The 16,042-nt window shown below is 42.2% G+C and overlaps 1 protein-coding gene across 1 annotated transcript in view; it reads right to left on the reverse strand.

The window, feature by feature from the left end:
* Positions 1–5,485: 5,485 nt before the first annotated feature.
* Positions 5,486–16,042, reverse strand: part of LOC141201477 (uncharacterized) — a 47,884-nt gene continuing 37,327 nt past the window's right edge. Inside the window, exons 2-7 of the mRNA XM_073663482.1 lie at positions 13,679–13,819; positions 13,370–13,549; positions 13,164–13,287; positions 12,986–13,080; positions 12,716–12,806; positions 5,486–8,687 (exon numbers count right to left, since the gene is read on the reverse strand). Of these exons, the coding sequence (XP_073519583.1) occupies positions 7,330–8,687; positions 12,716–12,806; positions 12,986–13,080; positions 13,164–13,287; positions 13,370–13,549; positions 13,679–13,756 (1,926 nt within the window). The 5' untranslated portion in view covers positions 13,757–13,819 and the 3' untranslated portion in view covers positions 5,486–7,329. The remainder of the gene's footprint in view (positions 8,688–12,715; positions 12,807–12,985; positions 13,081–13,163; positions 13,288–13,369; positions 13,550–13,678; positions 13,820–16,042) is intronic.

Here is a 16,042-nt window from a genome sequence, read left to right on the forward strand (position 1 = left end):
CTGCTATGTGCAACCGCCATCCTGTTATGTGCAGCCCCCATCCTGTTTTGTGCTGCCCCCATCCGGAGGCCAGGGGAGGAGTGTGGTGCCAGATACCGCGCTGTCCGGCGCCAATGTGTCTTCACTAAAATGGCACCGGACAGAGTGTTATGCGCATGCGCCAATTCTGACGCCACACTCCTTACCCGGACTCCAGCCCAAACAGAGGTACTGCGGCAACATTCGTTCGGGTCAGGTATGTACTTATGGCGCTGGAGCTCTTGGTATGCATTCAGTGTCTACGCATACCGGCGCCATATACTTCTCTTACCTGTAACGACTGGATGGGTTCTTCTGACTGTAGCCAGACTGCTCAGGCGCGTCGCGCATGTGCAGTCTATAGAGGCTTCGGAAAACTGCAAATGTGTCTTCAGTAAAACGGTGTCGGTTAGCGCACAATGCGCATGCGCCGTGTCCGGCGCCACAGTCCGCCCACGGCCTCCAGCCAGAACAGAGGCGCCACGGCAACACTCCTCTGGGTCAGGTAAGTATGTCCTTATGGCACCGGAGATCGCGGTATGCGTTCAGTGACTACGCATACCACGATCTCCGGCGCCATACACTCCTCTTACCTGTAATGGCTGGATGTGGTCTTCTGTCTGGAACCAGACTGCGCAGGCGCGCCGTGCTTGCGCAGTCTATAGAGGCTTCAGACAGAGGGAAGCCTCCCTGATAATATTATAGATAGCATTATGCAGATGGGAGTTAGGTCTCTATGTTATGTCCTCTCTCAGGTACTTCATAGGGGTGGTACATTAATTTATAATCAGGTGTATATAGCAATTTTTTTATAACATTTGGGCATATATGCAGCCTCTATGCTTGTATTGATTGTCCTGATATATATTTTATGAATGTGGGCTCCACTGTGATGTAACGTCTGGCTCTTAACCGCTTGCACATTTGCACTTTCCCCCATTTACTTGTGAATATTTATGAATAAAAGTGATATATTTTTTAATTAAAAGTTTTTGGCCTGTGAGCTTTTTTCCTTTCCTTCTTGTTGTTGTCATTGCCGATTGTCCCTAAAATAGTCCTTCTTATGATAGTTCGAATAAATATATATTTTCTTACATTATTCACAGTAAGTTTTGTCTACCATCATTTCCTATGAATCTCCTTTATTTCACAGTACTTTTTGTAGATTCAACTGTTGCAATTGATAAAGGTTCAATTCTATGTGGTAGGACTTTCTCAATTATTTTGTTATTTGTTATCTTTGGTTCGATCTTATCTTCATTTTTGTCAATTTTTTTTATTTGTATGAATGAATTCATTAGCCTTGTCTTTTAGTTGTATAGGTACAGAATTTTTAGATTTTTGTTCTGTGACTCAGGGCACACTTTGTGTTTCTTTCTTTTTTATAATACGATAATCATCCCTGGCTCGTTGCAGTTTTTTACATTTTTTCATTACTGGCTCATGTTCCAATAGTAATATGGATGTGATGGTGTTGTAATTTATTTTTTATATGCTGAATGAGATTCAAACCTCTGTAGGTCCTTGTGAAGAGAATGCCAAGAGTGTGCAAAGCAGTCATCAAAGCAAAAGGTGGCTACTTTGAAGAACCTAGAATATAAGACATATTTTCAGTTGTTTCACACTTTTTTGTTAAGTATATAATTCCACATGTGTTAATTCATAGTTTTGATGCTTTCAGTGTGAATGCACAATTTTCAAAGTCATGAAAATACAGAAAAATCTTTAAATGAGAAGGTGTGTCCAAACTTTTGGTCTGTACTGTATATGTTGATTTACAAGAGCCCCCTGCTTTACCAACAATATAAATTGATTAAATGCTCAAACAATGAGACATGAGCCTTGTGGAATAATACCCTCTCTAATCCTTGACCTGTGGATGGGTACTTGAAAGGACAACTGTAACTGTTTAAGAGACATATGCCTCTGTAGCAGTGAGAATTGAAAGAGAGAATCAAAAATCAGTCAGACTCTTCAGGACATCAGCTTGGTAGCATGGCTTCATCCAGAAAGATACAGATTTGTATTCTACATGATTCTGCCTGAGGATGTACGGCCCTGACTGGGAGGATACGGATCTGCTTCATTGACCATCAGAGAGCCCATGGATACATTTGGGGAGACCAGGTTGGGATGATGATTTCATCTGGCCCCATGGATATGTTGTTTGGGGTTGCCAGATGGGACCCTCTGGTCACCTGGAACCCATGGAAACTCTCAGAGAGGCCAGCCAGGGTGGGACCCTTGGGTCTCCTGGCCTTGTATCTTGATGAACTGTCAGCTTCCTACGCTTGCTGCTACCTCCTCTCTGTGGGGACCCGCCAAAAGCAGGGGCCACCGGTTGAGCTAGTTGGCCCTGGAAGTCCCAAAGTCGCAGTTGTTCTATCCCTGGAAGGTCAGCGGTAGGGCGAGACTGGGTAATGTTGTACCATCTTGGGTATTTGCTGGGACTGTTCTGTTTAATGTCCATTTGGTGGTTCAATAAAATATTGCCCCACTGCTATACCCTCACCCAGTGTTGTCTGAGTAGTATTATGGCCATGGAAGACCCCAGGTCTTCACAGTCCTTAACTAAAGATAGGACTTTTTCAGTTGCAGTTCTCTTTTTATGTAAACATGTTAACATAATGTGCATACAATTATTTAAATTAGAGTCCCATTCAAGTGTAAACGTATTGTCATTAGGAAATGGAGAGGTATGTACCAACATGAGGCCCCTCAGACATATTTTTTCATCCATATAAATAGTTCAAAACCGGGCATCCAGACCAAAATGAAGTTCTTCTTTTAATGTGTCTTTGAAGTGATAAAACAATTTTTTTTCCTTAAAACATTTGTGTCCTCCTCACTGAATGAGTTTGTAGAACTGTCCGTGTCCATAATAGATCCTCCTGTTTGTCTAATAGTTTGTAACATGAGCCGTTCCCTTGATGATAGTCGATTGTAAAAGTATTCCAAGATGCAGATATATAGATAATTTCCTCTGCAGCCGGGAAAACACAAGGGAGAAAGTAGCGCAACAAACATTTAAGAGTATTTGTATCAGATTGTGCTAACCTGATCTGTATTCTTTTCTTTGACGTTTTAAGTTTGATGTTCAGCAGCTGCGGATCCATGGGTTTGCCAAAACCGATGAATATCAGGATCTGGAGAAATTTGTGGATACTTCCCGCGCTGCTGGTTTATTGAAGACGTCAATTCAGAAAGGTTTATTAACTTTAATAATTGAATATGGAACATACAGATCTCTCAGATGTTTTTTGATATCAATGAATCTGGCTCTTTGTTTCTGCACTTCTATAGAATAATCTGGAAAGATCAAGATTTTGGACCCATTGATTGTTACATCGGGGTGATCCCTTGCCTGTCACAGGATAATATCTCTGTCCCGGTAGTGTAAAACTTTAGCCAGCACATGTCTTTGTGGAAGCCCAGGAGGCAGAGGATGCGTCGGCACCCTATGAGCTCATTCTACAGCTTATAGGGTGGGGTTAAGGTTTCAAGCCTGATTATTAATTTCATCCAGTTTTCCAAGAATTCAGTAGGAAAGGAGCCTTCTATTTTTCAGGCACACCAATAAGTAGTATATCATTGAGTCTTGACCTATTTTAAAGATCATCAGTTTCTGTCAGAAGTGCTGATATATGCTGTGCTGCAAGCCTGTTCTCATTCCTTGTATCGGCTATCTGATCATCAATGGTGCTGACTCGCCTTCCACAGCGCCTGCTATTTTCTGCAGTTTGTGTCGCATACCTGCTATCTCTTTAAGACCACCAAAATGTACATTCAAAGCAGATCGAGAGAATTTCCAATGTACCCCTGCAATGAAAACATCTTTTAAAGTAGGTTCCTCAGGTACCTACAGTTAGGTCCATATATATTTGGACAGAGACAACATTTTTCTAATTTTGGTTCCAGACATTACCACAATGAATTTTAAACAAAACAATTCAGATGCAGTTGAAGTTCAGACTTTCAGCTTTCATTTGAGGGTATCCACATTAAAATTGGATGAAGGGTTTAGGAGATTCAGCTCCTTAACATGTGCCACCCTGTTTTTAAAGGGACCAAAAGTAATTGGACAATTGATTCCAAGGCTATTTCATGGACAGGTGTGGGCAATCCCTTCATTATGTCATTCTCAATTAAGCAGATAAAAGGCCTGGAGTTGATTTGAGGTGTGGTGCTTGCATTTGGAAGGTTTTGCTGTGAAGTAAACATGCGGTCAAAGGAGCTCTCCATGCAGGTGAAACAAGCCATCCTTAAGCTGCAAAAACAGAAAAAACCCATCCGAGAAATTGCTACAATATTAGGAGTGGCAAAATCTACAGTTTGGTTCATCCTGAGAAAGAAAGAAAGCACTGGTGAACTCATCAATGCAAAAAGACCTGGGTGCCCACGGAAGACAACAGTGGTGGATGATCACAGAATAATCTCCATGGTGAAGAAAAACCCCTTCACAACAGCCAACCAAGTGAACAACACTCTCCAGGAGGTAGGCGTATCAATATCCAAATCTACCATAAAGAGAAGACTGCATGAAAGTAAATACAGAGGGTTCACTGCACGGTGCAAGCCACTCATAAGCATCAAGAATAAAAAGGCTAGACTGTACTTTGCTAAAAAACATCTAAAAAAGCCAGCACAGTTCTGGAAGAACATTCTTTGGACAGGTGAAACCAAGATCAACCTCTGCCAGAATGATGGAAAGAGAAAGTATGGCGAAGGCGTGGTACAGCTCATGATCCAAAGCATACCACATCATCTGTAAAACATGGCGGAGGCAGTGTGATGGCTTGGGCATGCATGGCTGCCAGTGGCACTGGGTCACTAGTGTTTATTGATGATGTGACACAGGACAGAAGCAGCCAAATTAATTCTGATGTATTCAGAGCCATACTGTGTGCTCAGATCCAGCCAAACTGATTGGTCATCGTTTCATACTACAGATGGACAATGACCCAAAACATAAAGCCAAAGCAACCCAGGAGTTTATTAAAGCAAAGAAGTGGAATATTCTTGAATGACCAAGTCAGTCACCTGATCTCAACCCAATTGAGCATGGATTTCACTTGTTAAAGACTAAAGGCCCACAAACAAAGAGCAACTGAAAACCACCGCAGTGAAGGCCTGGCAGAGCATTAAAAAGGAGGAAACACAGCGTCTGGTGATGTCCACGAGTTCAAGACTTCAGGCAGTCATTGCCAACAAAGGGTTTTCAACCAAGTACTAGAAATTAACATTTTATTTACAATTATTTAATTTGTCCAATTACTTTTGGTCCCTTTAAAAACAGGGTGGCACATGTTAAGGAGCTGAAACTCCTAAACCCTTCATCCAATTTTAATGTAGATACCCTCAAATGAAAGCTGAAAGTCTGAACTTCAACTGCATCTGAATTGTTTTGTTTAAAATTCATTGTGGTAATGTCTAGAACCAAAATTAGAAAAATGTTGTCTCTGTCCAAATATATATGGATCTAACTGTATATGTCCCATTGTTGCAGATTAGGCCGTGGGGCAGTGAGTATTGTGCCACATGCAATTTTGTGGTCTTTTCGTCCCCTTCAACGCGGCTGCCTCTCCCATCTCCTGCTCAGCCAACTCTTCCACTTTGAGCTCCTGCACAGGTGCGGGGTAGCTGCTATAAGAAGGCCATTGTCACCTGCTGAGACCTGTGTTTCTGTGCAGGCAAATTGCACCAACCTGGTCACCACTTCCCTCCTCCTTGTCTCCCCTGCTCAATCTGTCTCCAGCGTGATGACCATGGTGTCATCTTGGAGCTGAAAGCCTGCTTCTCCTGCAGTCTTTCTGTGGATTTTCCTGGTCATTTTTTCCCCTGGAGCAAAGTACTTCCACACTCAGACAGTTAACTGGTAGATGTATGATGATTTTCAGGATAGTCGTCAGGTCCTATATTGGATAAATAGCTAGATGCTCGGCAGGAGCTCCTACATCTGCTTGTTCGCATGTCGTCACGGTTGTTGCCCTCTTACTTGGTCTCCTGGGTGGATACTCAAAAGTACTGCTGCTTTCTGTGTGAGTGGGATAGTCATTCAAAAGAATATTGCTACAAAAAAAGGGACTGGCCTCTCCGACATTCACTTCAGTAAGGGAGTAAACTGTCCTGCATCCAGAAGTTGAGGACCCACCTGGGCAATGGTGGTAACAAAACCTTATCAAGTTGGGCCTAATGAAGAACTTTGTAAAGGCAATAGATAAAAATGTAAAACCATTCATACATCTGATTGATAACTTTCCAAGGTTAAGTGAAGCAAATATAAAAGGAGTCTATATTGGACCTCAGATTTGTTAGCTTCTTCAAGATGAGGAGTCTCTTCATTTGTTGCAGGGCAAGGAAAAGGCTGCATGGTTTACATTTGCATTTGTGGTAATTAAGTTTTTGGGAAACTCAAGAGCAGTAACTATGAAGAGTTGGTGTTATTTCTCCTCAAAACATATAAGGATCTTGGCTGTAACATGTTCTTAATGATTAATTTATTACATTCTAGACTTTTCTTCCACCAAACTGTGGAGTTGTGAGAGATGAGGATGGTGAGAGATGAGAGATATAACCAACATATTGCAGCTATGGAGAAAAGATATAAAGGAAAATGGAATCTTTCAATGCTTGCAGATTACTGTTGCATAATTTTAAGAGATGATCCAATGCATGAGTGCAAGAAGCAAGCAAAAAAGAGTTGTCACTGAATGAGGACCAGGTTTTGTAGTGCAATTTCTGTAACTGTTTATAATTCGCAATAGTGTTTAGACAGGTTTTAGTTATTTGAACTGTTGCTAAGTTTTCTCTAAATAAATATCAAAAAAATGGCATAACAAAATATTCTGCATCTGTATATTTACAAAAATAATAATGTTTCAAAGTACTGAAACTTTTATCAATTATATGCAGCAGTAAAAGGAAAACTCATTGTCCAATTTGCATTTAGGAGGCCAAACTCATTAAGAAATGGCTCAGTTCATAACGGAACCTGACAACTTTTAAAAAATATGTAAAACAGTGTTACATGACCTGACAGGTCCTTGAGCTAGTCGGGTGGAAGGTTCTTCAGCTGCTCAGTCAAAATGTGCAGCCTCTGGCCAAGTCCCGGTACCTTCCTCTCCTGCTCTGCACCAATCAGTTAGATAAGTGTGGGTCTGGAGGAGAAAGCAGTTCTCTCACTGATCAGGAAGGACACTGTCTCATTGTTCTCGGTCACAGGAAGCTACCTCCAGTCTATAAGACGCACTCGCTTATTAGCACGATTTTTTCTTGCTAAAAATGTGTCTTTTCAAGTAAATTTTTTCCACATTAAGGATATAAAAAAGGCTTCTCCCCTCTGTGACTTCTCTGATGTCTATCAAGATGAGCTTTCTGGTTAAAACATTTCCCACAATCTGAACATGAAAAAGGCTTCTCCCCTGTGTGAATGCTCTGATGTTTGTTAAGACTTGATTTCTGTGTAAAACATTTCCCACATTCTGAACATGAAAAAAGCTTTTCCCCAGTGTGAGTTCTCTGGTGCTTAACAACATTTGATTTCCCTGTAAAACATTTCCCACATTCTGAACATGAAAAAGGCTTTTCCCCTGTGTGAGTTCTCTGATGTGTAACAAGAACTAATTTCTGGTTAAAACATTTCCCACATTCTGAACATGAAAAAGGCTTCTCCCCTGTGTGAATGCTCTGATGTTTGTTAAGACTTGATTTCTGTGTAAAACATTTCCCACATTCTGAACATGTAAAAGGCATCTTTCCTGTGTGAGTTCTCTGATGTGTAACAAGAGCTGATTTTTGGTTAAAACATTTCCCACATTCTGAACAGGAAAAAGGCTTCTCCCCTGTGTGAGTTCTCTGATGTGCAACAAGATCTGTTTTCTGGTTAAAACATTTCCCACATTCTAAACATGAAAAAGGCTTCTCCCCTGTGTGCGTTCTCTGATGTGTAACAAGAGCTGATTTCTGGTTAAAACATTTCCCACATTCTGAGCAGGAAAAAGGCTTCTCCCCTGTGTGCGTTCTCTGATGTGTAACAAGAGGTGATTTCTTGTTAAAACATTTCCCACATTCTGAACATGAAAAAGGCTTCTCCCCTGTGTGAGTTCGAAGATGTGTAACAAGAGTTGATTTCACTGTAAAACATTTCCCACATTCTGAACATGAAAAAGGCTTCTCCCCTGTGTGAGTTCTCTGGTGACTAAGAAGATTTGATTTCACGTTAAAATATTTCCCACATTCTGAACATAAAAAAGGTTTCTCCCCTGTGTGAGTTCTCTGGTGACTAAGAAGACTTGATTTCTTGTTAAAACATTTCATACACTTGGAACAAGAAAAATTATTCTTTGCTGTGTGAATTTTTTGATGTTTAAGAAAAAACTTTTTGAGGGGAAAACTATTTCCATATTCTGACCGTGAAAATGGCTTCTTAGCTTTCGGAGCAATTAGTTTTTTAATGCTTATTTTGTGACTTTGATTTTTCTTAGTAGTCGGTAATGAATCAGAAGATAGGACCTGTTTCAAAGGATCAGATGACACATTTTTGCTGTAAAGGGATGATGGTATATCTGGAGTAATGGCATTCCCTTCAATTGTATCCTGTGGGATCTCAAGTTCAACTGATTTGAAAATTGAAGATGTCGGCCGTCCCTCTGATCTCCTGGTACAGTCATCTGCTAAGTAAAAAAAAAAATATTATATTTGAATAAAATATTCTTAAAATTAATTTTTTGAACATTTCTACTGAAACTGTCTGTAGAAATGGCAAGTTATTGACAGAATGACAGTGAATGACATTTCACAGTCTAATAGAAAACCTCATAGCTTGAACCAGGAAAGCTTGGTGTTCAACTGTTTGTTCATTCTGCCTCCCAAATATGAACTATGCGAAAATGATACCAATAAAAACTTCTACTCGTCTCATAAAGAAACAAGCCCCCACTCAGGTCCATCATCTGTCAATGGAAAAACAGAAATTTCCACATCATTTGTGGCTCAAAGGCTCTTGAAAAGCAACATGGCTTCCATAAACCAATCCAGCAAAATCCGCTCTTCCAAAGTCAAATCTGCTCCCTACTTAACTCAAATGGAAAGCACCACACCCTACTAAAGCTCATGCATAATGCCGGAAGCTGCCAGATACAGCCTTCTTCTCCTCTGGTTCAGTCGTCTCTGCTCAGCTCCTGGATTGTGTATTTTCTTCTTAGTTTCTTCTTGTGATCCCTACCCGTTTACTACGTGACTACTATTGTGTCTTCTGATTTAGTATTTTCTCTGCCCTCCTGGTTCTGATCCGGCCACCTGACCATTCTTCTTGTCATCTCACATCACAGAACAGCAGGCAACACCGTAGCCCAAGCCTAGGGGTCTTTGTGTAAGTACAGACTATAATAACACATCTAATGAAAAGATCAAAAAAAAGTAACTAGCGGTGAAACCTCTCTGGGATAATTAGAGTATGTTTCTTGGTAGTTCCTGGCAATTTAAACTATAGTAAGGGCCAATATTATCTGTCAAATTTATTTCAAGAAGAAATATACATTTAATGATAACTTTTTATAATAGTGCACAGCGGAGGTGTCTTAAATTTAGATCTAGGGCATTTGGAAGAGACAATGGAGACCTTTTTTTGAAGACTACCAGGGAGTTACGGACTCACATAAGTGAGGCAGGCCGATCCCACCACAATCAAACTATCATACAGAATGAACCTGTAAAAAAAAAGACAGAATAAAAAAACATGTTACATCCCCAACAAGAACGTATGTTTGGGGGTAGATCTCCAACACTAAACCAGAGATGCACTTATTTATGGTGGACCATTGGAGCTACTATGAGTCTTGACCAGAAGAGTAGAGAAAGTATTAGTGCTCCCCATTTCAGGATAGATTGTATCTGAATTCTTTACGATCGATATATAACTTATGACGTGGAGTGAATCCATAAAAGCAGGGCTTGAGTCATGTCATATCTCCTGCAGGCATGAATAAATGTATATTACAGCCATCAGCCACGCACAGCTTAAAGATATATCATGGCACACAAAATTACTATTTTATTAAAAAAATGTTATTCAAAAAGACAGACGCCACAAACTAGAAAAATTTAGTTTAGGACAGTATTGGATAGATATATAATCAAACAATTTCCAAATTTATCCTTAGATCCATAGTATAAAGTAGACAACAAAACAATACTCTCTAGGACCTCCTATAATCAGAAAATAATAGCTTGCATACTTAATAGTCACTCTATTAAATAGCCATCCCTTTGGCTGGTCCTTCAGTTCAATATGACTTATTCCCATTCAGTCCAAAGGAATAATATCTCACAATATCAGTAGCTTTTCACTCCTCCAATTCATGCATCATTAATGAATCCTCAAGCAATGGACAAACTAGGATATCATACATAGAAGTCAAATACATATACAGTACAGACCAAAAGTTTGGACACACCTTCTCATTTAAAGATTTTTATGTATTTTCATGACTATGAAAATTGTACATTCACACTGAAGGCATCAAAACTATGAATTAACACATGTGGAATTATCTACTTAACAAAAAAGTGTGAAACAACTGAAAATATGTCTTATATTCTAGGTTCTTCAAAGTAGCCACCATTTGCTTTGATGACTGCTTTGCTCACTCTTGGCATTCTCTTGATGAGCTTCAAGAGGTAGTCACCGGAAATGGTCTTCCAACAATCTTGAAGGAGTTCCCAGAGATGCTTAGCACTTGTTGGCCCTTTTGCCTTCACTCTGCGGTCCAGCTCACCCAAAACCATCTCGATTGGGTTCAGGTCTGGTGACTGTGTAGGCCAGGTCATCTGGCGTAGCACCCCATCACTCTCCTTCTTGGTCAAATAGCCCTTACACAGCCTGGAGGTGTGTTTGGGGTCACTGTCCTGTTGAAAAATAAATGATGGTCCAACTAAACGCAAACCGGATGGAATAGCATGCCGCTGCAAGATGCGGTGGTAGCCATGCGGGTTCAGTATGCCTTCAATTTTGAATAAATCCCCAACAGTGTCACCAGCAAAGCACCATCACACCTCCTCCTTCATGCTTCACGGTGGGAACCAGGCATGTAGAGTCCATCCGTTCACCTTTTCTGCGTCGCACAAAGACACGGTGGTTGGAACCCAAAGATCTCAAATTTGGACTCATCAGACCAAAGCACAGATTTCCACTGGTCTAATGTCCATTCCTTGTGTTCTTTAGCCCAAACAAGTCTCTTCTGCTTGCTCCCTGTCCTTAGCAGTGGTTTCCTAGCAGCTATTTTACCATGAAGGCTTGCTACACAAAGTCTCCTCTTAACAGTTATTGTAGAGATGTGTCTGCTGCTAGAACTCTGTGTGGCATTGACCTGGTCTCTAATCAGAGCTGCTGTTAAGCTGCGATTTCTGAGGCTGGTGACTCGGATAAACTTATCCTCATAAGCAGAGGTGACTCTTGGTCTTCCTTTCCTGGGGCGGTCCTCATGTGAGCCAGTTTCTTTTTAGTGCTTGATGGTTTTTGCAACTGCACTTGGGGACACTTTCAAAGTTTGCCCAATTTTTCGGACTGACTGACCTTCATTTTTAAATGTAATGATGGCCACTCGTTTTTCTTTACTTAGCTGCTTTTTTCTTGCCATAATACAAATTCTAACAGTCTATTCAGCAGGACTATCAGCTGTGTATCCACCTGACTTCTGCACAACACAACTGATGGTCCCAACCCCATTTATAAGGCAAGAAATCCCACTTATTAAACCTGACAGGGCACACCTGTGAAGTGAAAGCCAATTCCGGTGACTACCTCTTGAAGCTCATCAAGAGAATGCCAAGAGTGTGCAAAGCAGTCATCAAAGCAAAAGGTGGCTACTTTGAAGAACCTAGAATATAAGACATATTTTCAGTTGTTTCACACTTTTTGTTAAGTATATAATTCCACATGTGTTAATTCATAGTTTCGATGCCTTCAGTGTGAATGTACAATTTTCATAGTCATGAAAACACAGAAAAAGCTTTAAATGAGAAGGTGTGTCCAAACTTTCGGTCTGTACTGTAAATAGGCAAGATCTTAAACCATCTAGTTCTAGATCAATGTATGGAAAGATCTCACCTGAGAAGTAAATGCTGGCCCATCATCTCAGGCTTTTCAGAGATCTGGATTCAGACAGGGAAAAATACATCAATTGCCTGACCCTATACCTCAGAACTTCTGCCCTTACAAGGACAGTCCACAGCTGACCCTATGTTGGCACCACATGATGATCCCTATGCGCCTCCCAACGTGTTTCCTCTATTCATAGATTCTTCAGGGAAATGGCCCATCGTCCTAAGTTAGTTTATGGGGATGGAAAGTCCAAATTAATTTCCCAATACAGCAATCCCATGTGTGTATCAATGTCTCAATTTTTTAATATAATATTAATAAAATAGTAATTTTTATATAAATCTCTAGTATTTGGCTTTCATAAATAATCTTCTAATTTCAGTTGGTAGGTGGATCTTCCAGGTTGTAAGTTCTATAGAAAAGGGGTTTAAACGCCCAAAGTCATTTGAACAGTTTTTGGTGGAGGAGAATGTTTTGGTCTAGAAGCAAAATGATCACATGATTGTGATACGGCCGGACTACATGACCGGTAAACCAGCCACAGCCGGTGACAGAGAAGAATCTGTGACTTCTCTGCATTTAGTGGTTACTACTCACCTGGATGGTTATCTGTAGGAATCTCCTCTTTACACCGCTCATCACCCCTCACATATGTCTCTGTAGTATTATTATGGGTCAGATCTTCACCCTGAAACAAATATTGTACAAGTCACATCTATGATCAGCTCTAATCATGCCATCTCCACCGTTCTCACTACACAAGTATAAAACATATAATACTGGTGGATAAAATAAGACCAAACACAAGACCTTCACAGCCGTCTACACATAATAGAGGAGATCTCATGACACTTTTTCGCCATCTACCTGATGATCCTGAGGAACATTGGGGTCTTCTTGTTTACAGTCCTGTGGAAGAAGACAGGTACGTCTCTCTGGTTTTGTCCTCTTACTGGATAGATCTGGAGGAAACACATACAGGAACTGAATTCATTCTTTACATACAGATAATTATAGGCCGTGTGTATTTAGTCCTGTCTATTACCTGGTGATGTGAGGGGCTGGGGAACCTCCATCATGACGTCCTTGTACAGATCTTTGTGTCCTTCTAAATACTCCCACTCCTCCATGGAGAAATAGACGGTGATGTCCTGACACCTTATAGGAACCTGACACATACAATGATAGAGTCATCCCCCGATCCCTTCATAGCTTTACTATAAAATGTCCCAGCATTCCCAGCAGTGGCACCTCTCCAGTCAGCAGCTCAATCATCTTGTAGGTGAGATCTAGGATCTTCTGGTCATTGATGTCCTCATGTATCAGGTGATGAGGTGGAAGCTCCGTGATTGGGCTCAGGGTTCTTCCCCATCCCTCAGACACAGGGGCCTGACAGCGCTCTCTAGAGGTCTTCTTCACTACTGTGTAATCCTGGTTATGGAGAGACACATTAATAAATCTCACTACAGACATTTCCAGAGTCCTCACCTCTCCAGTTCTGTCCATCTGTTATTCCCATATATAAGAATGATGTAATGTGACGTCATCAGAATCTCTCACCTCTCCAGTAAGCCGGAAGAGAATCTCTAGGGTGAGGTGTAATATTTTCTCAGCCATCTTGTCTGTGTCCATATTCATCTTTGATGGGTAAATCAGGAAAACTCTCTTATAGAGAAGATGAGCAGATGCAACATAAAAATCCTGTGTAATAATACAATTAGTGGAGACAATAAGGGAAAGATTTGAGGAGATTTATGTTTTACAGTATCTAGTTTTCTTCTTTACACCTACTAATAAAACCTATATATTTTAGGCCACAGACAACAAGCAGTTTCTTCCAGGGCTGTGGAGTCGGTAAGCCAAACCTCCGACTCCTCAATTTCCATGACACTGGCTCCCTCATACATAGCGCATGTTTAAGTGATAAATTTACTGTAGCACAGATTAATCTCAGCTAAAAGAGTAGACCCTTATATCAGGAATAGGACAGACATTTGAACTACTGTACCCAATTTATTATATATTTTAGGAGTTGGAGTTGGTCCATTTTATACAGACTCCATCAAAATGGACCCCAACTGAGCCCTGGTTTCTTCCTCGGAATCTGCAGCTGAATACCTTTCTCATAGACTCATTTTCAGTAAAGCTAATTCTCATCTCATTTACCGACACTGGAATCGGCATTAGCAATACTGCAGGAGATATTCATTATGTAACGGGTCTGGGAGGTGGAACCTCTGAGCTACTATACAAAGGGGCAGTCCTTGTAAGGAAGCGGGTGGCTCCCAGGGAAAGCGGGCAGGCAGTCACGTTAAGTTACAGGGACAGTCTCTGGGTAGAAGGGCAGGAGGTCACGGCGAGTGACGGGGACAGTCTCTTGACAGGCGGGTGGTCACGGCAAGTGACAGCAGGATAAGAGTCTCTAGACAGGCGGGTGGTCACGGCAAGTGACAGCAGGATAAGAGTCTCTGGACAGGCAGGTGGTCACAGCAAGTGACAGCAGGGTAAGAGTCTCTGGACAGGCAGGTGGTCACAGCAAGTGACGGCTAAGCCTCCAGGTAGGCTAGCAGGCGGGTAGCAGGTGAGCGCTCCCAGGTGAGCAGGTAAGAGTCTCTGGACAGGCTGGCAGGCAGGCAGGTATCTGGCAGGTATCAGGCAGGTATCTGGCAGGTGCTTACTGGTCCGCGGGCGGACTGATCCATAGACAGACTGGCAGGTGCTGGTAGGCAGACTGTCGGACCGCAGGATTGCAAGCAGGTACACAGCACTGGAAAACAAGCTGGCAACGGGACCTGAGGGCTGAAGCAGAGCTGAAAGGCTTTGCAACAACATTGCTCGGGCACCTCCATTTTGGAGGAGGTGCCTTATATATAGTGAGATCCTCCAGCCATTGGCCGGGGACTCCTTAGGACGGCGAGCGCGGCCCCTTTAAGAGAGAGGGAGCGCGCGCCCTAAGCACAGTGACCGGGAAGCAGCGCGCGCTGCCAGCAGAGCGGGAGGAAGACGCCGGGCACGGAGCAGAGGAGAGGGGAACGGCGTTCCTGCCTAGCAGGAGGCAGGGACGCCGACGCTACAGTACCCCCCCCCTTTAGGCCCCCCTTTTTTAGGCCAGACAGAAATTTATCAAGGATGAGAGGGGCATGGATGTTCTTCCGGGGCTCCCACGTTCTCTCTTCAGGACCAAACCCCTTCCAATCCACTAGAAAAAAGGTCTTTCCTCTTACCCTTTTGGTGGCCAGAATGTTCTCTACCTCAAACTCGTTTTCAGCGGAAACCGGAGCAGGAGGCGTACCTGTAGACTTGGAAAAAGAGTTAAGTACAACGGGTTTGAGTAGAGATACATGGAAGGAGTTAGGGATCCGCAAGTTGGCCGGGAGTTTCAATTTATAGGCCACCGGGTTGATTTGTTTGATAACTTCCAGTGGGCCGATGAACCGAGGCCCTAACTTGTAGGAAGGAATCTTGAGCCGGAGATATTTGGACGAGAGCCAGACTTTATCTCCAGGACGGAATTGTGGCGGATCCAGACGTCTTTTGTCAGCCTGTTTTTTCATCCGCTCGGATGACTGAAGAAGTGCGGATCGGGTACTCTCCCAAATGGAGGAAAATTCGCTAACAAGAGATTCCGCAGCCGTATTGTCCACCGAGGTGGAGACGGGAAACGGGATCTGAGGATGCTGACCGTAGACTATAAAAAACGGGGATTTGGAGGAAGATTCACTCTCGTGATTATTGTAGGAAAATTCGGCCCACGGTAAAAGATCCACCCAGTCGGAATGGTGAGCATTAACAAAGTGCCGGAGGTAACTGGTTAAAATTTGGTTGATCCGCTCTACTTGACCATTGGACTGTGGGTGATAAGCAGAAGAGAAGTCCAATGTGACCCCCAGCAATTTACACATGGCTCGCCAGAAGTGAGAGGTG

This window comes from Phyllobates terribilis, unplaced genomic scaffold (assembly GCF_046119375.1).
Source record: "Phyllobates terribilis strain yellow unplaced genomic scaffold, ASM4611937v1 Scaffold_116__1_contigs__length_5312468, whole genome shotgun sequence".
Lineage (NCBI taxonomy): Eukaryota > Metazoa > Chordata > Amphibia > Anura > Dendrobatidae > Phyllobates > Phyllobates terribilis.